The 22815-nt window shown below is 43.7% G+C and overlaps 1 protein-coding gene across 5 annotated transcripts in view; it reads right to left on the reverse strand.

The window, feature by feature from the left end:
- IQSEC3 (IQ motif and Sec7 domain ArfGEF 3) overlaps positions 1-22815 on the reverse strand; it is a 104057-nt gene that overhangs the window by 53448 nt on the left and 27794 nt on the right. For all 5 annotated transcript variants that reach the window (XM_030478739.1, XM_030478734.1, XM_030478737.1 and 2 more), the window contains exon 2: positions 5587-5667. In XM_030478739.1, the coding sequence (XP_030334599.1) occupies positions 5587-5667 (81 nt within the window). The remainder of the gene's footprint in view (positions 1-5586; positions 5668-22815) is intronic.

A 22815-nucleotide genomic window follows, 5' to 3' on the forward strand; every position in this document is an offset into this window, starting at 1 on the left:
AGAAATATGAAGAGTCAGAGACAGCAGACCTCCAGAAGTAAATCAAATCTGATTTGGTTTTTTACCAAGTTCTGCTTAGGGTGTAGCATACGCAGAGAGCTGGGAAGAAAGAATTTTGAAGGTTTGATTTCAAAGAACTGTTCAAATTCTGTCCATCCACTTTTCATCCTCCCACATACAAAAATGAGCAACAAGCAGAAAGGACCTCTTCCAGCAAGAACATATATTTCCATTTGACTACTTTGATAAGTCAGAAGTGGGGCAAGAGGGAATTTCAACAGAACTGCAAGGAAGGCTGGCTTGGAGATGTAGCCAAGAGCTTACATGTCTCCTTACCACTAACTGGTGCTGTGATGCCAGGCAAGTAACAAATCTATGACGGTGACTAATCCAGCAGGCGCTTCAGAAATGAGTACACAGCTGGTTGAAGTCTAAACTATACTGAGTTGAAGTTTAATTGGTCTGTAATCGTGAAGTAAATATGTGCCAGTTGCACTAATTGTGTTTCAACCCTGATCTAACAGCAGTCTCTCTACTGGAAAGTGAGGAAAGTGGGAAGATAGATAGGAGCTTGCCCAGGTTTTCCGTAGGTGTTTCCATAGATGCTTTATTCTGCTCAGTACACCTCCAAACCCTTCCAGAACACTCTGTTCAGATCCCAGATACCTTCTCTTCCTGGGAGAACTCTTTGTCTCCATTGCCTTAAAACCTGACCTGCTAGTCAGGCCTCATCTGCACTCCTTCCAGATAGGAAGGACCTTCTCTCTCCCACAAATGCAGGTGGAGCATCCTCCCTTCCCAGAGAGCCGTATGGGATCTGATCCTGCCCTTTACACAAATGTACGCAGGTCCCATCCAGTCTCTTCTGTAACATGATCCTTAAGCCCTCCAATGCTATCCCTGTGTCCATTGCCAAAGTGGACCTGCCCCAGGTGCTTGAAGTTTTATGTAGAACTTTTCCCATCCCCAGAGCAGGGGTGATTTTCTGCTGATTTCCTATTCAGCACTGCAGGCAAGCCAGAGGCAGGCTCCGAAAAGCCTATGAAAGGCAACTGAATGAATATACTGTTCCTTCCAATTGTGACTCCATCATTTCCTCTCATTACTCTAATAGAAACAAATCTTTCTCATCTCAGCCCTATTACCTCACACAAAGGAAAATGGTATGTAATCCCGTTAGAGCTGGGCTGCTGCTGGACACATTTTAAGGTCATTGTTCTGGGATGCCAGTCTCCACTGTGTGAGACTGGGAGAAGTGGGAAATGCAATTACTAGGCTATTCAAATCCCTAGAATGAAACCCTGCCGTTAACAGGCAGAAGCCAGCAAGAAAAAGAGCAGTTGCTTTATGAAATTACAGGGTTTGGCTAAATCAGACTTTAATCAGCACCTCAGTAAAGGAGCAGGGCTAGCTCCCACTGCCATCCATGGAGTCTCCTCATTCCCTTCAACCTGATCTTTGGCATCCCCCGTGGAAGCCCAACCTGCAAGATGGGTTATGGTCATGAAGCCAGTGGTGTACAAGTCCAGCAGAGACAATAGTGGTCCGTGTCCAGGATTTACACTGTGCTTTGAAATGGGGAAGCCCTAAGAGTTCAGCAACAGGAATATGCCTGCTACTGCCACCACCTTATACTGTACTTTGGCTCTGAGCTTCTTGGGGACAGATTCTGAGATCAAATCTGTCTCCTAATATTCAAGGCCTACAGCACCAGTCTTGCTGATTGCTGGTGCAACCCAGATAAGCAGCCAGATGTGAAATTCACATCGCTAAAGTCATGGAGCTGTAACCCCCCTACAAGGAATTCACATGCTGGAGGACAGAGGGGGGCTAGCATTGCTTATGGCAGTCAGTGAAGCAAAGCAGAACATACGAATGGGAATAATTGCAACTGCCTCATTGCATTGGCTTCTGTTGAGTGGTTAGACACTGACATGTTCCTAATCATTCCCACCCAGGTGAAGCCAAGGCATTTTTAGAGTGACAGGCCACAAAGAAAGTCAGAAATCTTGCAGGACAAACGTTAGGGAAGCCCACACAAGAACAGCAACGACCATCACAAACCACAAGCAGAGACAAACTTCCGTCCCAGACTGTTCCTGATAGCCAACCCCCTACTATTATGCCTTGTGTTTCCTTCTCCTTTGCTCCACATTTGAGCCATGTGGCTATGCTTGCTGGTCTCTTTATCTTCACCTTCCCCACTGCATTACCCTCCTGCTGCCCATGTTCCCTCAGTCTTCCAAAGGATTTCTGAAAGCAGGACCATTGTTGCAAGTCCCAGAAGGAAGTGATGTGGGCTGAGGTAAGATTCCTGGTAGAGCAGCTGATCACCACTGGAGTCTCCGAGTCCCTTGTAGAGACGAGAGTCACTTCCCTGTTTATGCTCTTTATTAGTCCCTATTCTCTTTAATCGGCTTAGACTGATGAGCCGAGGCAGCGGTAGGGATCAACCAGGCTGTTTAATTAAAGGATTGCAGCTCAGCCTTGCAGTTTGGGGGTTTGTGTAAATGAGCTGAAAGTACATTATTTAATCTGCTGCGCAGAGAGGAGTTGGGGCATTAATGAAGCAAACTCTAATTAAAACTAGACGGCTGACGGTTATTAGTGGCATCAGTTCTGACAGGATTTATCTCATTTAGGGAAACGCCTCATCATGGAGGGAGAAAAGAAAGAATAAACCCGAGCTGGTTTATCAAATTCACCACAGCATCACTTGTGACTGGCTGTCCATTCAGCAGGGCTCAGGAGAGCTGCACAGGGAGCCCCTGCATCCCAGGCTCTCCCATCAGGAGTCCTGATGAGCTTATTTAGGCATAAGCCTGGCTCACCCAGGAACTGATTGCCTATTCAGGCTGTCTGACCCACATATTTCAGTCCTGATTGACTTTTGTTCTGCCTTGGTTCAAAGGGGAGCCTGTTCATGATGTGAGCAGGGTGACAGGCTCTGTAAATGATCTGATGAGCTTCTTCCAGCAGTGTATTGAGCCATTCCAGAGCAGTGTAGTTATCAACTCTGGATGTCAGCTCCACCATGACCTTGTGTTTTTCCCTCTCTGCCACTTTCTTACCCTCCTCACTGCATTGTATATGTAACTTCAGATATGAAGGAAGCCCATGGCTGACGGCAGGACCTGTCAGAGGCTTGGAGGTGTTTCCTGGCCAGCATAAAGCTGACTGGTGAGTCTAATAGTCCTGCATGTACTCTGCCTTTCTTCTGGCACAGTGTGGGAAGTAGGGATGCTCTTCTCACCTGAGACAGTCACATAGAGAGATTGCATATAAATGCTGCTCTGTTTCAAAAAGCAAAAATTCTGTGTACCTGTTTCTCACCTTCAAACAGCCATGGTGGCTTCAACCACCTGTCTCTCTATACGAAGGAATTATTCACTGTGAGGGTGGTGAGACACTGGCACAGGTTGCCCAGAGAAGCTGTGGCTGCCCCATCCCTGGCAGTGTTCAAGGCCAGGTTGGACAGGGCTTTGAGCAACCTGGTGTAGTGGAAAGTGTCCTTGCCCATGGCAGGGGTTGGAACTAGATGGTCTTTAAGGTTCTTTCCAACCCAAACCATTCTATGATTCTACATAGAATATTGTGTCACACACAGATTCAGGACTGCTGCTGGGGTCTTGGGGCACTGGAAATGTAAAAGAGAAAGCTTTGGGAAAAAAACTAAGGAAAGCAGGAGGCCTGCAGAGTGGTACAAGCTATAAAAGACATAAAATCGACAGGCATAGATCAGTATGAGAAACCCCTTAACTGGAACCCCAGGTGAAAGATGCTGTAGGGGTCATTATCATTCATCCTCACTCTTGCATTTCGTGGCTCAGACTCACCTTTGCATGTGACTTGCCAGAGCTGTCAAATTACTGAAACAAACTACTGCTTTCTCTTTAATTTACCTGCCAAACCCCAGGTGAGAAATTTTCTGGTTCCCAGCACAAGGAGGGCAGGCAAACTCAGGCTCAAGGGCTGGGGAGGGCCTTTGGGAGTCACTGGGAAAAAAGGAAGGCCTGACAAACACAGGCCTGACAAAAAGAGCCCTAGAGCTTAAGACACTGTAGGAGTAACAGCCTGGTAGGGTAAGAAAATGCTAGAAACTAAGGGAACTGATCAGACATAAGATGGAGGCTGGACAAGAATGGGGCAGGGTCAAGGATCAGGATATGATGACAGAACACTATGGCAAAATTGAGCCTGGGTTCAGACAGAACAGAGCACATAACCAAAACTCTCTCTCTCCAGAAATGTAAGGGAGAGATGGCTGCCCCACCACAGAAGTCTCTGCTATCTCCTTCTCTTCCTTGCCAGCATCTCCACACCTGCCACAGAGGTGCAGCTGCAGATGTCCCACAGGGTTATCATGCAAACTTTAGCGATGCTTGAAAGCCCTCAGCACAGACATCATGGGGATAACCCTTCCACCTTCATAAACAAATGGTCAGGAGTGGTCCTGCTTCTTTGTCCTGTGCGTCCTGCTTCTGTCTCCAAGTGTGGCTGAACCCTACATATGAGCACACACCCCCCCGCTGTTCTCCTCACACTTGTCCAACACTCACACTTTTCCTTGGAAGGAAATAGAAACCACAGTCTGCTCCAGAGAGCAGAATAAACAAGAGAAATATATACAACTTTTAAAACACTGTAGCCTCCCTACCTCAATTGATCTGCCCAATTCTGTCCAGAGCCCTCCCTAGTAACTAAGGCTTCTTATAGAGATGCCAAAGGTCAGAGGTAAAAGTCTAGCAGTGTGATGAGGGAAATCTGTGAAGTGAAACCTGTTTGCTGTTGACAGAAGGGTGATGAGGCTTGGAAAAAGGATTAGATCTGTGAGATGGAGGTGTAGAAAACAGTGAGAGGAGAAGGTGATGACAAGAAGAGAGGTGCAAGGCCAAGCATGGAAATTCTATGCAGTATGTACACGTCAAGTATTTTTGAAGCTCCTTGGTCTTGGCACTGATGTCATTCACTGATGAGGGAGAGCTATGGCAATTGCTGATGTACCCACACGGGGCTGCACTGGTTACAAGTTGGTGATAGTTAACAGTATCTGTCTATAACTGTCCTTCATTGGCAAGTTCAGACCGTTTCAACACATGTAAAACTGCATGCCCCAGCCTGCCTCAGGGTGTGAGACAGAACCCTGTGTTTGTCTGGTGACTTCTGCTGTAGCTTAAAGGTTATGGGTCTATACTGGTGTGTGTCCAGGAACCTCATGTGGGATAACTACTTGGCAGGAGAAGAATGAAGAATGTGTATGTCAGTGTTAAAGAGATGCAGGAATGTAACAAAAGGTACAAGCATGAATGCGGGGTGATTGAAGTAGATGTTTGAAGAGAGTCTGAAAGTAGGATTCTGGAGGTGTATGGGTGTGCCTGAGTGGAGGCCAGAGGGAGTTTGTGAGCAATTACCTAACAGTATGAACAGTAATCTCTAGGAGGGAAAAGAGAGGGACGGCAGTGCTGGGGACAGGATGGAAGAGAATGGATGTTTATAATATATGAGTTTTGTCTGGGGCAGGAAGATTAGTGATGGATGATAAGGAAATAGGAGGCGGAAAAGGTCGTGCTGATAGCAATTTCCCACCTTGGTGAGGAGTCTGGAGACGAAGGCTTCTGCTCTGCATCAGCTGCTGGGCAACAAAACTGGTGTAAAACAGTTTCATTCCTGTAAGAAAAAAACAAAACACAGCAGGTCAGTGTTCAGCTCAGTCAGCAGAAAACTCAAGGGGGAATGCCTTTCCCAGGCCTGCTCCAAGGGAACAGAGACTTCCCATGATGCTGAAAGAGAAACCTGATTATTACATGAACATTTTGCACTCCGAGATGGTGGGGAGCAGGAGAGAAGGGGACTGACAATTCTATTCTCCTACTTTACCTGTGCTGCTGCTGACGTCAAGCTGTAGAGAATAGGGCAAAATATGCCCAAATAAAAAGTCTTCCTTCTATAAGTGTCTGTCTCATGATCCCATACATCTAACGAAAAACAGTTTTGCCTATCTCTAACTTTTATTTCTTTTGGGACAGAAAATCTCTTTAGATGTGTTTCTTTAGATGTATTTCTTTAGATATGTTTCCTATACATTGTAATGCAAAGAAGTTTAGATTTTTTGCTGACAGTGGCTAAATTAACTCTGCAGACATTTCTCCTGAAACCTTTCTAGAGCACAAAAATGGCCTCAGCAGATCAGCACTGGGCATTACCAGGAATAGTAGAAGAAAGCTGACAGAACAAGCACAAGCTGGGGGGCTGAGATCATGACAGGTGGAAGAGACCATAGAAAAGCAAAGCAAAACCATAAGAAGTAACAAACCTGAGCAAAATGAGAAGCGAAAGGCTAAAATGTGTTTATTTGATAATAAAGGCAAAAGAATTCATACAAATGAAAAAATCCTAGACCAAACTTCAACAAGACTCAACAAGGCCAAGTGCAGGGTCCTGCACTGGGGCCAGGGAAATCCCAAGCACAAATACAGGGTGGGCAGAGGCTGGATTGAGAGCAGCCCTGAGGAGCAGGACTTGGGGGAGTTGGTTGATGAGAAGCTCAACATGACCCAGCAGTGTGCACCTGCAGCCCAGAAACCAACCGTGTGCTGGGCTGCATCAAAAGCACCGTGACCAGCAGGTCGAGGGAGGTGATTCTCTGCCTCTGCTCTGGTGAGACTCCATCTGCAGTACTGCATCCAGCTCTGGGGCCCCCAACACAAGAGGGACATAGACCTGCTCGAGTGAGTCCAAAGGAGGCCACGAAGATGCTCAGAGGGCTGGAGCACCTCTCCTAGGAAGACAGGCTGAGAGAGTTGGGGTTGTTCAGCCTGGAGAGCAGAAGGCTCTGAGGAGACCTTAGAGCAGCTTCCAGTGCCTAAAGGGGCTATAAGAAATCTGGAGAAGGACTTTTTACAAGGGCATGTAGTGACAGGATACAGTGAAATGACTTTAAGCTGAAAGAGGGCAAATTTACATTAGATGTTAGGAAAAGATTCCTCTCTGTGAGGGTGGTGAGACACTGGCACAGGTTGCCCAGAGAAGCTGTGGCTGCCCCATCCCTGGCAGTGTTCAAGGCCAGGTTGGACAGGCTTGGAGCAACCTGGTCTAGTGGAAGGTGTCCCTGCCCATGGCAGGGAGTTGGAACTGGATGATCTTAAGGTCCCTTCCAACCCAAACCATTCTATGATCATAAACTTCCAAAACTGCTCACTAATCTTTAGTGACTTGTTCTGGGTCCCTTGCCTGGAAACATTTGTAAGGACCCTGGTTTTCAGGGGTGTTGAGCACTTATCACAGCATTGTAACCCAGTAAGAGCTGCTCAGCGCCTCTGAAAATGAGATCCAGGGAGGCCCTTGAGGTGTCATAGGCAGCACGAATCAACAGCCAATTCAGAACACACTGACCTTCATCAATAAAAAGGAGTCACTAAAAAGACGCACAGTGTCAATGGGGGAAAGTACTAGGAAATGGGAAAGAAAATGAAAGGAGGAGAAGAAAAGCAAGGGAGATAAAGCAGGCTGAATCCTCGGATGGCACAAAATCACCTTGTCTCCAAGTCAGTGAAAGAAGCACTTAGAGCTCTGTTCTCGGTGCTAATGCAGAGACCAAGGGCTCAAATGGGGTCATCTCCTTTTGAAAATATTTTTGCAGCTTAACCCAGACATAAGCAGTAAAACTAAGCCTCCTGACTTGTCATGATGTCTCAGATTCTTCCAAAGGCCCTGCTACACTTCGTATCACTCTGAAATGTAAAGTTTACCACCTTTGTCTACATCAAAATCTGACAGACATGGCCACAAAGATAGTTAAACTACAGACAATGATTATACCATTCCCAGATGCCTCCTTCTGGCCTCCCAGCTAGCTTAATATAACAAACTGCTCAGTTCTTCTGCTTCCTTAGCTTCCAATGCATTCTCAATATGACTCTTTCCTTAGAAACAACAGGATTAGAAGGAGCAACACAGCAGAAGACAAAAGCATTAGCTATACCTCACTGACTTCTGCCCATGCCCTCGGTCCCTGCCGGACACGCAACCTGTTGGAAAAGAGAGGACAAGTTTGTGTGACATACCAAATTCACCTCCTGTCTTCCATTTGTGTAACTACCCAGCTCACATCCCTTCTCTCCTGCCAGCCTGGTTATTGCTGGTTCTCACTATGTGCTTTCTAATTTAAACTTCTCAGGTGGCAAGCACTTATCTCACTGGTGTGTCCATAAATCACTTGTGTTGTCTTTTTACTGAAGCAAGTGGTGGGATCACATTTGAGTCTATGTTCAAGCAGGCTCACATAAATACCCCAGCTCTGACATCATGTCACTCTGCTTCAATCCATCAGGAGTTTTCACATAAAATTTTGGTTTTGCATAAACCCACCAATTCATCAAATATAAACTGCCTTGTGAAAACATTTTGGGTTTGACAAAGATTCTTCCAGGTTTTCCTGGCAGGCTGCCTCCTCACATCTCTAGTGCAGGCATGCCTCTCGGAGAGGGGCCATCAGTTTTTCCACCCAGCTTTTTGTTCTGCCCAAGTCCCAAAGCAGCAATGCTGGCAGCTCACTAGCCCAAGAGGTGTGGAGCACTTGTGCCAAGGCAGTGAGCTCTGCAGTCACAGACATCATCAGCTGCAGTGTGGAAATGCACAAGGCTCTCAGCTGATTCAGCTACACCTGGCATTGATTCTGAGGAGCATGCCTGGTTTCAGGAGTGTTATGTATTGGCATTTCCTACTGAATTTCATCTCTACAGGAACCACTGGGAAAAAAGGGGCTACTTCCTGATAAAAGTAACAATGTATTTCTAAATCATAGAGTCATAGCATCATTTAGGTTGGAAAGACCTTTAAGATCATTGTGTCCAACCATTAACCCAGCACTGCCAAGTCCACCACTAAACCATGTCCCTAAGCACCACATCTACACGTCTTTTAAACACCTCCAGGGATGGTGGTCCTACCACTTCCCTGGAGAGTCTGTTCCAATGCTTGACAACCCTTTTGGTGAAGAAATTTTTCCTAATATCCAATCTAAACCTCCCCTCGCACAACTTGAAGCTGTTCCCGCTCAGCCTATCACTTGTCTGGGAAAAATGACTGCACCCGCCTTGCTACAACCTCCTTTCGGGCAGTTGTAGAGAGCAGTAAGGTCTCCTCTCAGCTAAACCATCCCAGTCCCCTCAGCCACCCCTCAGAAAACTTGTTCTCCAGACCCTTCACCAGCTTCCAAATGGAATCTTCAAAAAAATGTACACCCCAGATTTCAGACATTTCTAATCTCAACTGTAGTTCCCTAAATGAACTACAGTTCTCTGCTTTATTTGAACATCAGATGCACCACTCCAATTCCTAATTACACATGAAGAAAGCAAACAACAAGGAGGGAAAACATAGGGAAAAAGAGGAAGGAGCAAGGACAGACAAAAAAACTGAGAAATAGAAGCCAGTATATAGATGAAATGCCTTGCTAGTTAATTATTATAATAGAAACACAGAGAAAAGTGAAAGGGGAACAGGGAAAGGAAGAGTGGTGTGAAGTTGCAGAACTTTAGGCTTAGTCTCCTGTGGGCGTTTCAAGATAAAACATCTCACAGATACTCTTCAGAGAACCAGTGTGGTCTGAGCACTGCAGCTGCACAGTCAGCTGTTCACTCTGGTTCTCGTGATTTCTCATGTGTGTTTAACACTAAACTTGGGCATTTTCTGCACAAGCCAGAGTCATCTTGAACCTCTGAGATCTCAAGATCTCTGGAGTAGTTGTGCACCTTATGTACCACTACCAGAGGCTGATCATGCCCACAGCAGAAATCTGCCTCCAGGCCATTTGGTATCCTTGAGTCCCCCATAATGGGCCATGACTCCCATGGAGAAACCACCAGGGAGGTGGTGAGGAGCAGACACTGCCTGATAGAGGAAAATACATGAGGTATAAATGGGTATTCCAACACTGTGGGGAAAGCTCTTCCCCTGGCTGGCAGCAGGAAAGGGTATCTTATTACTCCTATTGAAGCTGAGTTCTCCAAATGCCCAAGAGCAGTTGGAGCTCTGGGTCTATATACATTCTTCTTCTACAGCTTGCTTCTCTTTTATGCTACCCAGGCACACACCACAGGGACTGGGTTCCACCTTGGAGACTATCCCTGTTCATTTTCCTCTTTCTTTCCACCTCTTGATCCTGCATATATCTGATCTCTTGTAAATCCATGCCCTTGCCTTTGCAGCATAACATGCACAGCCCAGACAGGAGTTGGAAGAGGTTTAACTTGCTATGGAAGAAGTGATCCTGGTCCCATCCTGAAGAGGCTGTATTAATTGATACCTGGACAAAGGAGCTCTCATCTGGGTGCAAAAGGCAAGTGCCCTAGGGGCTTACTATCACTTGTAAGCCTAAAGTAAGTGCTCTAGGAAAGCAGGTGTCTTCTTAACTCTGTGAAGTCTTCAGGTAAGATGTTATTTTTGTTGCTGTGATTCAAGAGGGCCTGGCAGGGTTGTGATGGCTGGTGACTGCCTCGATTTCATTCCCCTGTGGTGCTGTCAACCTTTGCAGCTTTAGAGTCTTGAGATATTTATTATCTGTCTGAAGTTGGTGTAAGACTTGCTATGGTGGGTTTATTTTTTTTCTTTCTTTGCTTTCTTTTTATTTTGTTTTTACACAAATCCGACTTTGTAAGTCAGAAAGGCTACACAAAACTTGAATGTGCAGTCTCTGAGGAGTTAAACACCAGAAAGCATAAGACTTGTTTTGTCTTTGAAAAACAGAGAGGAAGGCAATATGTCTTGAATCCAGTGACAGTTGATTTAGACTCATTACTGAGGGCGGCTTATCTGTAATTGTTTTTTCTTTTTCAGTACTTCAGGTAGGTGGCAATGGTCTACCAATTAAAAGAGTAAGTTCGGGGCTCTCTTTTTTGCCTTTCTGTCCCTTCTTCTGTGTCCTCTACCTTGTCTTCCTCAGACTTGCAAGCCAAACAAACACTGTTGTGGGCAGACCAGGGAGGTGATTGTGAAGAGAGCTGATTTCTCCTGTCTGTCAGGGTACTGTTGAACTGTGTTTCCAAATTATTGCCTTAAAACCACAGAAATTCTGTTTAGGGCTGCACCCTGATGAAAGCTTGGAAGGGAAAAGCCACCAAGAAGAAAGGGTGAATGAAGAGGAGTTGGGTGGTGCAAAAGAAGAAATGGCTAAAAGAGAGGAGGAGGCATGCTCAAAGGCCTATTGAGGGAAGTGTTGCCAGCAGTGAGTTGTGTGGGGGGGAGCAGCAGAGGACAACGACAAGCATAGATTCAAAAGGAGGACTGGGAACAGCCTGAGCCTGTCAGTGCCTTGCTCTGTTTAGCTGAGACACATGCTCCAGAGGCAAGGATTTGACAGTCCAGACCTATCTCATATACAGAGAAAGCCATGCTCGGCCCAGTAGTAACCCACGCTGTCAATTGAAATATTAACCCCCTCTCCTGTGAAAGAAAACAACTGACTGAGTTTTATTCAGTTGTCTTTAACACTGCTCCTGGCAAGACATATCCTCCAGCCAGCCACCTGCAGCCTCAGTGGGGGTATCTGTGAACGAACTGTCCGGCCACAGCAACTCCTGCTTTGTGATGAACTTTAGGGAGGCCTGTGCCAAGCCTCCTGGCTAGCACAAGCTGTCTAGTCAGCTCAGGAGTTAGCTCCACCTTTCTGGCTTCTTAGGAAGTTGGACTGTGCTGCAAAGGGGCCCTCTGACTCATGCTGCCTTGGTCTTTACAGCTATGGAACCCAAACAGAACAGCCTCTTTTCTCTTGAAAACTGGTGTTGTAGAGGGTACAAGAGTTAAGCTCCAAAAATTTAAAGTCTCTGCAGCTACCCAGGTTGCACATCACATGGCCAAGGAACACAAACTTTCCAAAAATTGCCTTAACGTTGTATCTTTCTTTCGGAGAAGATTTATCTTCCCTTTGGGCTCTATGTTCATTCAGTGTTGCTGTCTATCAGTGCCCACAAGTCTAACACTGATGATAGCTGTCTTGAAATAGAGATGCCTGTCTGCCGAAAGCTGAATTATGGCAAACAAGTCTAACCTCTTTTTCTTCTTTTCCTGTCCCCTACAAAAGCAAACCCCCAACCCAGAAAGAATATGGAAAATGGTGGTGCTCCCTGCTCTCCATCAGTCAGCTTTAATTAAACAAATATCCAGTGTGGCCTGTTCCCAGAGATAAAGAGCAGCTCTGTGTTTTTCTGCATGAATGATTTTAGACTACAAGAAATGCCAAAAAAAGACAGAATGAAAATTGCTCTCACTATGAGCACATAGAGCATGCTTCTCTCTAATATGCTGCATCACCCCTGCATCCCAGTGTGACTGCTGCCCTGGTCAGTTATGTAGGATAGCTGGCATGGCCCCTACTGCAAGAACAATGAAGATCACTAGGTTCTCCGACAGCCAGTACCAGCCTAGTACTCCCCCTGGTCCTTCACTCCAAAATACCCTCACTAAAACTTTCTAGCTGTCTTCATCACTCCTCTTGATTGTAGGTAATTAGACTGTTGTTTTGGAGGGAGCTGAGTATGAGCAGAGTTTATGTTGTGAGGAAACCATGCATAAATTCAATTTCCGGAATTTAAGTTCTTTAACTCCTTGTAAGCCTAATGGCCTCCTCGTTGTTATGGTATACTGCTGATGGCAAGAATTTGACAAGATTCAGAGAGTAACTGGACATTTTAAATATTATCCTAAGAGAATACTTAATGCAGATCCTTCCCAAAGCCAATGTATAGGACTCAAATTTTTCAGCATTATAGAGCAGCTTTTATGGGTGTCCTGTGGCCATCTACTGTGACTCTTTGTGCTCTTCCCTCTTGAACATCTGATGTTGGCTATCTCCGAAAAACAGCTACATAAACCAGATTCACAAGTCTGACTGTCTGAGAAATCCTGTGTTAAAGGACAACAGGCTTAGTAGTCAAGATACTGACGTGTAGGAGTGCAACAAAACTGAAACTGTCATTTTATTTTACATTCCCAGCAGCTACAACAATCCCAACCTGAGTATCCCTGGGATGCATCTTAGGAATGGACTGATTTGGTAATCTTTTCTAAATTGTCAGACTTCTGTATTCAGTCAAAAAATGTCCCAGTATTAGTCCCCAAAGAGGAGAATGAGACTGAAGTAGTCTGGAGTCAGATTTGCATGGTAGATTGCTGAGGATGAAAGTAGGAGGAAAAAACTGAGCAAAAGATGATAGGAAGATGATTTGAAATTTGTGTGTGTTGACCCTGCAAGCTCTTATCAACATCTTTAGGCTACTTTGGTCTTATTTCCCTTCCCTAACTTCTTCACCTCTGCCTCTTCCTATACTCCACAGCTGTCAGTTTTATGGCTACAGATATACTTTGCTCTCAAAGTCATCACTGCCTCAACTCCTTCATCAGACACATCCTCTCAAGTGGCAGTGACTATAGTCTATACAGAACCACTTTGTATCTATTCCACATACTTATCATTGACTCTCTGGTCTGTTGCCTACAGGGCCTGCCAAAAATGAAAAATCAAGTATGTTTTGTAGTCTGAAACTTGGCCTGCCTTTAACATCTAATGAGCACTGGAGAGAGTATCTGCTTCCATGATGTTTCTCTACGAATTTGATGATCAAAAGATCAGAGCTCATCCTCTGAAACCTACTTAGCACCTGCTTAATCATCATATTGTTTCTTGGTACAAATTCATTTTAAGATATACATCCTTTGTATAGCATTACTATAACCTTTACTATAATCTGGTTTTTTAGTGCTAGGAGATGGGATGAAGACAGGATTCCCACTGACAGAGTATTTCCAGTTTCTCACCAGAATATGTTCATTTTAGAGACCCTATAAAAGATCTTCAAACGAATTCACCTCAGTAGTATGAAATAACATATGCATACACTACTGTTTGGAAAGTGAAAATTCAATGTGACATGCTGACACAAATGTATGTCTTTGAGCTATTGTGGGTTCTTCAGAACAGCACGGCTTGGAAGGATAAGCACAAGGCACTGTGCTGGGGAAATGGAATTTCCTGTGTCGGCGGAAGAAGATCTGAGCCAATGCTGCTGTGATCTGATCTTTTTTTGGTTAACTAGTTGGGTGACTATAACAGATATGTCAAATATGCCATTCATTTATCACCATCTGCTTGTAGGAATGGAGATGATAATGCCATATCTTCCTGAACAGTTGGCTTCTCAGCTTACTTTAGTCTGTATTTGTGGCAAGCATTTCTCCCCTTTCCTTGGGGAAAAATGTGGTCATGACTGGCAGATGAGTGCATGGATTTTGGAAAGAATTTGGGGTGTTCTGCACCAACTTCAGTGCAAAGAACATCAACAGTGTACAAATGTGTATGAATGCGTACTAAAGTGGGTCTGAATGTGAAGGGATAATGTTGAGCCAGCATTCATGGGCTTAGGGACAGAGTCAGCAATGTGTCTGGGGGATAGTGAAAATGAGCTGTGGCCTCATGTTCTGGCTCAGTGGGGTATGTTCCTCTGCCATAGACCTAGTTTCTTTCGTTGTTAACAGGCTACTTGACAGAAATCTCCTTACCCGAGGATCTAGGCTCCAGACATTGCTTGCAAGAGTGAGAAACATCAGAAAGATGTCACCTGTGTATTCACTGTACTTAGTGAAAATTGCTGCTGACAAGTACATTTTGTTACCCAGAAACACTTGAAGGAAATCTAATGCATTTGTTACTCCTGCAAGGAGCGGTTGGGCTAACAGCCAGATTTCCCCTATGTGCTAGAAATGGGCAAGAACAGAAATAGGAATGGGACATATGCCCCAGGAATCACCTGGAGGGGGAAAGTCCATACTGGCTTCTGGGTCCAGTCTGTCACATAATGTGCTTGTGACAGCCAGAAGCAAAGACTGGGGCCAGCTTTTGGACTGACTTCCAGCACTTCTCATGCTAGGTGGTGCATTGCTTTTTGTGCAGTTTTGTGGCTCTTGGTGCTTCAGCTGCAGTAACTTACTTAAGGTGAACTAAGGATGATATTCTCAGTTATCTCTGGACTAACTTTATTATAACCAGAGTCAGCCTAGGTGGCAGAAATTGTCCACAGGAGAAAACTTAAGATGAAGTATCTACTGTACAAAGAAAATCTGATCCTTAAAGCAGTAAACATAAAAAATGTATTGCATACACATGCAGTGCCGTAATAGAAGGCAGCAGCTTGAAGAGATTTGGGAATAGTACTCAGCTTGGATGGAACAAAAGATTCAGATTTGGGACACGTGGATGGCCTGGGAGAAGCAAGCACTGCTGAAAGCTCTCTATAGAGGAATACTTGTATCTCTGATGTAGATATCTTGGTGTCTCTCATAGAATTACTAGTTGAGGAGATACTCTTTGGGTTTATGGGGGATGCTTCTCATGCTCTCATATTTGCCCAGCAGAAGAGATTCACTCCAAAGCTTCTCTTACTGCTATTTATTTATTTCCTAAGGCACAGTAGGAACAGGACAAGGCAAATGATTGTACTTGCTAAGCAATTCCCAGGAGAAAATTCCTGGGCGGAAGAGACTTTGTCATCAGCTTCTAGAGGGGTTGCGCGGGCTCCCTTTCCTGAAACGTCTTTGAATCACATGTCAATGGAGAGTCCATTCATTCCATTTAAATTGGATTTCTTTCTTCCAGAGGAACATCAGGCACAGAGAGCATGGCTGTCTGCTAACTGGATTGGTGCTTTGTAAGCTCTAGGAGGAAGAAGGCAAAGTGGCCATGATGGGAAGAAATGCTGGATGTTGGACTATGCAACAGCCCAATGTGCACCACCAGTCTTGTTTAGATCCTCTGTCAACGGTGGAAGCAGTTGATGACTTATTGTGGTAGACAAGTCACAACATCATTTGCTCTGACTTGCTAACAGGGCGAACAGTGGTACTTAGGAAAAACAGCTACTGTACAAAAAAGCAATCCTATATTTTAAGTGTATATGCACAGCTAATCATGTGGAAGGGATCCTCTAGTGACACATGCAACACTCACTGCAAGTGAGCAGAGGTTTAATAAGTTGCAGCCAGAACTATACTTCAGATATTGCAAATGGGAAGCTGCTCTATAAATCTGAAACATGTGTGAGGGGGAGTTTGTGTAAGTTCCTGAAATCATTTAAATTAAATAATTACCATAAACAGAAGTTGTATCTATTAATTTCTTAATGGAAAGATGGTGTATTAATATAAAACTACTTTTCCAAGACAATATGTGACCTTTTCGAAGACAGCATCCCTCATTTACCACTATCTCCAATATCATAATTTCTTTTAAAGGTTATATATGTAATGGAATAATTACGTGTCTGCAAATGCGTACTCAGGAGCGACCTCCTGTAGCTTTGAAACATCTTTTCACACCTCTTCTGTTTTGTACTATACAAAAGCCCCTTCTTCTTTGCTCAAATAATATAACTACATAAAATGGAAAGAGCTGGCAAAAGTTCACTTTTAATTACACTCAGAAGCATTCTCCAAATCCCCTCCAGTTCTTCATATAATAATTATAGTTTGTCATCCTAATACCAATGAGTACGTGGTCCTCCTAAAGGGATCCAGAGCTAGCACTCTTCCTGAATGCTCTGCTAGCAGAACAAACACCTTTTTTCTTCTCTCCTATTTCAGGCCAATATGTATGAACACCATAAAAAAGCTAAGGCTTGTGTTAGTGGAATTGGCAACCCCTTTCATAATTACTGGGACTGTGAGATATAAACAGAATTTAGGTCTCTTCCTCAGTAAGAATAAATTACTTTTACTTTTTGAATAAGTGTCAGAATTGGACTAAGTAAAAGGATTTTCTAATGACTGAGTATTAGATCTGCTTTTAATCAGGCTTAGATTTCTTACTGGCTTCTCACTCATGTGGCTCATGTTTAACCCCTTAGTACAGGAAGAAAGCCCTGGAATTTTCCGGAGGCTAAAATCAAACTGTCCCTCAGCACTGGAGAATGACACAAAGCTATATGAAGGAGAGCTGTTCAATAATTCAGAATCCCATAAACATGCAAATTAACTGCATACACAGAAATTGCTCACCACTGAGCTCTTCATGCACCTTAGAAACACTGTCTTCTGTAGACTTGCTCCTGCATGGAAATGCATGGCCAGATTTGCTGCTTGTATCACTGCACTTCTGTGCCCTTGCAGGCAACTCTGTATTCAAGGCTGGATATTAGAGCAGCATGGCAGTGAATTTCACCAGCCATTAAAGACAAGCTTAAAAGCTTGTTACTACTACATTGGGCTGATGCACTAAATTTCAGTAGTGGTTTTATTCTGTGTACTCACCAAAGATTATCAAGATTATTCTGTGGGGTATAGTCCTGCTGCCTAGTACTGAGCTGCTCAGAATCTACTCTGTGTTCAGGCTTGACACAAAACAGTATAACAGAAGGAGTGCAGTTGAATGCAGCAAGAAAAATCATGGCTTTGTTTGGCTTGGCTTGGCTTGCGGAAGGCTGCTTCAGGCCCTTGGTTTAGGGCCTTGGCTATGCAAATCCAATTACTACCAGACCCTCAGGTATCTCGAGCTGTTGCATCAATGATACCTACAACTGGAAGTCCTAACTGGGAAGGGCAACAAAGAGAATTAGGAATGCATAACTGGATATAGGCTACCTGGTAGCTGCACATGACTATATTTTCCTGTTCTCGGGTGCTTCAGAGCTGAGCTGCTTCTGCTGTGGGAGAAGCACACTGCCATGTGCTTCCACTAGGGCCTTGACACATGGAAAGTAGGCAGTGTTCAAGACTGCTTGTGGACACAGCGGCTGGTTGACACCAAGAGCAGCTGAATTTTCATATGTAATTGCCTTGGAAGAAAAGTGTCATTTGGCACTAATATAAGTGGGAAGAGGATGCAACTTGTATGCTCAGCACTTGACCATCACAGATACTTGATTTGGGGTTAAGAGGAGATTTCACAGTTTCTTGAGGCTTCATAAACTCCTGACCTTGCTAAAGTAGCAGAAAAGCAGGTGGAATTAATGAGATATGCTAAGATTTGGAAAAGCTACAAAAGTTGTTCCCTTTCTCCATCTTAACTGCTCAATAATTCATGGGATTTCAAACCAGTAGAACACGCAATGTACTGTCAAGTCAATTTAACAAGACAATGACAGTTTAGGTTAGTCTTAATGCCAGGAGTTGGATTATTTTATACTCCCTGTCTGGTGTGGCAGCAGTAGGAAAAAAATCACCACAAAAATGGAGAAGGCATCTTGTTCATCCATGCCCTATCTCAGAACTGAGATACAAATGTCGTCTTACACTCATATGCCTGGCCAAAAGAGCAGTGCTTCAGTCAGTGATGACTCTAGGAACCTATATAGCTTGCATCTGCCACCAAATGTACAGATCATCTTGAATGAAATGAGCTGCTTATGTCTGTCGGTACTACTGGATCTCTCTAGTGCCTTACTGCAGCTTGTGCCTTGTGGGGAGTCTTACCTTGATGAAGCATCTGACTTACTTACAGATCCGTTACTGTTCTCTACTTAAAGCTTTGAGCTTCCCACCATGTGCTGGGGTTCTTTGTTTCCTTTCATTTATTTGGGGAAAGGAAAAAATAAATCTATATATATGTAAGGTATGGTTCTGGAAATATAAACACAAGAGATTTTCCTATATTACAGAACCTGATTTCTGCAGAGGTATTTCAGGGAAGTTGCAAAAACAATTACTAGACATCAGAGTGAGGAGCTGAGTGACTGACGATGTTTCTGCTCCTGAAACAAGATGGCTGATGCAGACCTTCTGAACCTTGTGGTACTTAGAGTTGGACAATCTCCTCTAATAACTGAGATTTAACAAGTTTGCTTCAGTACCCTGGTGCCAAAAGGGCTGCAGGACTTCACACTATGTGGCTAAACATAAGCGGGAAGTGCTAGCTGTGCTTTCACACTTCAGCTGTGAAGCTACATCAGTGGTGGTTCCAAACCCTAGAAGCTGGGATGTGACAATACTTCCCATCTTGGGAAGAGGTGACAGCAGTGGCAGTATGGCATCTGTGGTTACTTTAGCACTTGCAGCTGTTGAAATCTCAATTCTTGTGATGAACAGATTCTGCCTAGACTCTAGTTTAGCCTTGGGAGCTGTGTGGTGGGGGAAATTCCACTTTTGGCAGCTGCTGTTCTGTATAAAAAAGTGTGGAGTGCATGAACAGATCCAAGAGCTGTAGAAAAGGTGTTGGGAAGAGACGCTGGAGCCTCTCACAGGGAAAACAACCTAGTAAAAAAAAGATTTTTATCAAACAAGTGTCAAACAGTGAGAAGCACAGAGGTAGAACTCTGTATTAGAAAGGACAGTCATCTTCCTTTCTATTCTCTAAGCCCAAGTATGAATAGGCAACAGCAAATATCACACTCGTAGGCTAGCAGGTTCAGCCTTGCCTGCAGCTGGAGCACAGCTCCCTGCATCCAGGGAGTAGCTACACATAATAGTTGTTCTCAGGATGACTCCAGAACAAACAAATTGTGACAGAGATACATTAGACACTGGATTTCTTTCATGGTGATGAAGCAGACCTCACTCCATGTGCATGGAGACTAAATACCCTCCCTCCTGTGCTAGAAGGGGTACTCTGTCTCAGGGTTTTCTACTTCCATGTGGTTTACATGCTGCTCCACCACAGTCCTACCCAAAAGAGAGGTAAGATTCTTCATACCTTGTGCCTTGATTCTGCATTCCCAGAATTCCTGTCTTCCCACAGCCGCTACTTCCTCTTCTAAAGGATTAGTACCTGATTCCCTACACAGTTAGCAGAGACCAGCATGCTCACACAGCAGAAAAATGTATGAAGAAGCAGGAATCCCATCCTGGGCTCCTGCCTGTGTGACCTTGAGAAAGGCAGAATTCAAGTTGCAGCTGCAGACCACTATTTAGTCTCTACAGGTTGAGGCCTCCAAAGTCATTTTGGACCTGGGATCTGGGACCATCTGTAAAGTGAAAATCTTGCTAGACAGTCAGTCAGCAGTCACCTGATTAAAAACCAAGAATATCAGAAGTGATTCATAGTGGAAGTTAAGTCATACTGAACAATGTCTATCCTTGCAGCAAACTGACAAAAACACATAAACGGGGTGAGAAAGGGATATCCTCTTTATTTTTGAGATAAAAGTTCTTCTGCCTTGCTTGCAAAACCAACAAGTAAATAACACCGAGAGGCAAATCCACCTTTTATACACTTGCCTTCTATATTAACTAGAAAGGCATCTCCTCAGGACTTTCCTTATCCCTGCCTCTCCCTGGTCATGGTTACTTCAATAAAATGGCCAACATCATGTTTAGACTAGATGAAAACAGTTGCATTGATAGCTCTATGTTTCTCAGCTGACCTCTCCATCAAAAAGCAGATCTCACAGCTCAGTCTCAACTTAATTCTCATTGTATTTTATTACCCTTCTCACTGTACCTCTCCTAACAGTTGTTTCTTGATGAATTTTAATTGCTTTCACCACCACTCTAGCCAGTGCTTATTCAAGCCATATAAATTCATACTTCATTGATGTGTTTGTTTCTTCTTCTACCCACCATATTTTCAAATTAAGCTTGATGATAACAGATTAATCTCTCCAGTCTGTGTGGCAGCAGTTACACTGCTGGAATCTGAAATGTCATAAGCAAGAGAGAATCTGGGAGGAGGAAAAGAACATTGGTCACTACAGATTATGTGGTGGGGTACTCTGATAGACAGTTTCTATCAGGAGGAACTTTGATTTTGCAGGAAAGGATGCATTATGTGATATTTACAAAATGACCAAAGAGATATCATTAGAAGTACTGGTGTGTGTCTGTCTGTGGTAGAAAGCAGCAGTATAGTGCAGTCCTGAGATACATGCATTTTGTATAAAGCTGAATACTAAAAAAAATGTTAAATCAATTCTTGCAAGTCAGAAGTTGCTCTCATTAATAGCATTTTTCAACTCAGCTGCTGTGGAATTCCCTCTGCTGGTGCCAGGCTCCCTCCTTTAAGGAAGTGCAGCAGAGTGTGGAGGTTGGAGGCAGCAAGTACATAAAAAGATTTAGGTTTGTCTCCTTAAGGAAGGGCAGATTCTAAAGCCTTTTCCCTTCCCCTTGCGAAATTATCCTCTGGTTAACTGCTTTGATACTTCACTCTGTGACTCTCTGTAAAGGGCAATGTCATACTTGGCTTTGTTTTATTTATTCTTTTTCTGCTTTACTCCATAATTTGAAGTGCATCTTCCAAATTCCCAAGCTCAGGGTAACTGATTGTGAATTTGAGGGCATTTGCTTTGGTGTTGCACGTTTGTGCAGAACAATTGAATTCTTCCACTGTTTTAGGCATGTTGAAGACCACCACCATCTCCTTTTTCCAAAGTAAATTAACAGAATAACTGGAATACATATCAGACCCTGTTTCTACATCCTCGGTTACTAGGCACTGTAATTCCGTATCTCTAGGAATAACTACTGCCTTAATTTTATTCTTGTGTTCTACTTGTCTCTGCACCATACAGTACTAAGAGAATGAAGGTCATAGTGTCAGAGTTTTGACCCAGCATAGACAAGCCTCGCTGGAATAGTATGTTGTGTGTTCCAGAGGAGATGTTAATTTGGAACCTGCAAGGTCTTAGAATAGCAACATTTTTTCTTTTCTTGCCAAAGTAATGCTCTTCAAATAACTTCAGTGGAAGAGACTGTCTTTCTTTTCAGGCCTGGATTCTTTTCCCACATTCACTTCCAAACAGTGACACACTCTTAGCTGAATGGAGACAGAATTTCCCATCTTGAAAAACAGGTTGCATTACAGATTGGAGTCTCATAGTTAGGCTGCACTTGGAATGGACCACGTTTTTCTAGCATTTATTGAGATTTCATAGTGATTACTGTCATAGGACAGCTCAAGCCTCTTTGCAAAACAATGCTGAATTGTATAAAAGGCATCAATAGAGAAAAAATACACGGGTTTTACTGCTTCAGCCACAGGGTGTAACTGTATGCCATGATTCAATTGTATGTTTCAGGTACCATTGTTAAGCTGTTGTCTGGAGTAGTCATCTTTCACTGCTTACATGGCTGAAAATGCCTAGCTGGTTTATGTGCTTTCAAGATAATAAGGCTATTTAAAAAAACCCAAACAAACAATAGTCAAACCCAGGCTGAATTTGTGTTACCATGAAATTTAAGAACCAGTGGGAGACTGGATTTTGTGGAGAAGAATCATCTAAAAGGATGCTTAAGGAAAAATACAACCCTACTGTAAATGTATTGGTATCAATGGCATTTACATAGCCTATGCACAGATGGATCTGGTTTGGAGACTTGTACCTCCTATCTAATCAACAAGTTCAATGGGAACGTCAGCCCTTGATATCTGGAGAAGCAGGATTCTGTTCCTATACAGTAGCTAGAAAATTATATTAGTTGAGTCATTTTATAATTCGCTTTTATTCACATTGTAGCTGTGTGAATAAAGTGAAAATAAATGAATAATATATTCAGTGAACTTTGTGATACAATCAGTTTGTCCAGCTCTGTTGGACAACTTTGTAGGTGCCATGGTAATGTTTCTGTGCAATACACTTATCAACAGTTCTGAGACAGATCAGAGATTCTAACAAAGGTTGACCATATTAGATGTTTATATAAATAGAATATCAGGCAAAATATAAATGTACTAGCAGATTCCCCACAAGCAAAAATACTAGAAGGATTCCAGAAGACCTGAAGGTTTCCAGTGATGTACAGGGAGACCTCTGCAGAGAGTCCGAGGCCTCTCAGAACATAAGGAAGGAGTTTGGAGGCTGCTATGCATTTCTTACTCTTTTCAGAGGAAACATAACAACT

This window comes from Strigops habroptila, chromosome 3, assembly GCF_004027225.2.
Source record: "Strigops habroptila isolate Jane chromosome 3, bStrHab1.2.pri, whole genome shotgun sequence".
Taxonomy (NCBI): domain Eukaryota; kingdom Metazoa; phylum Chordata; class Aves; order Psittaciformes; family Psittacidae; genus Strigops; species Strigops habroptila.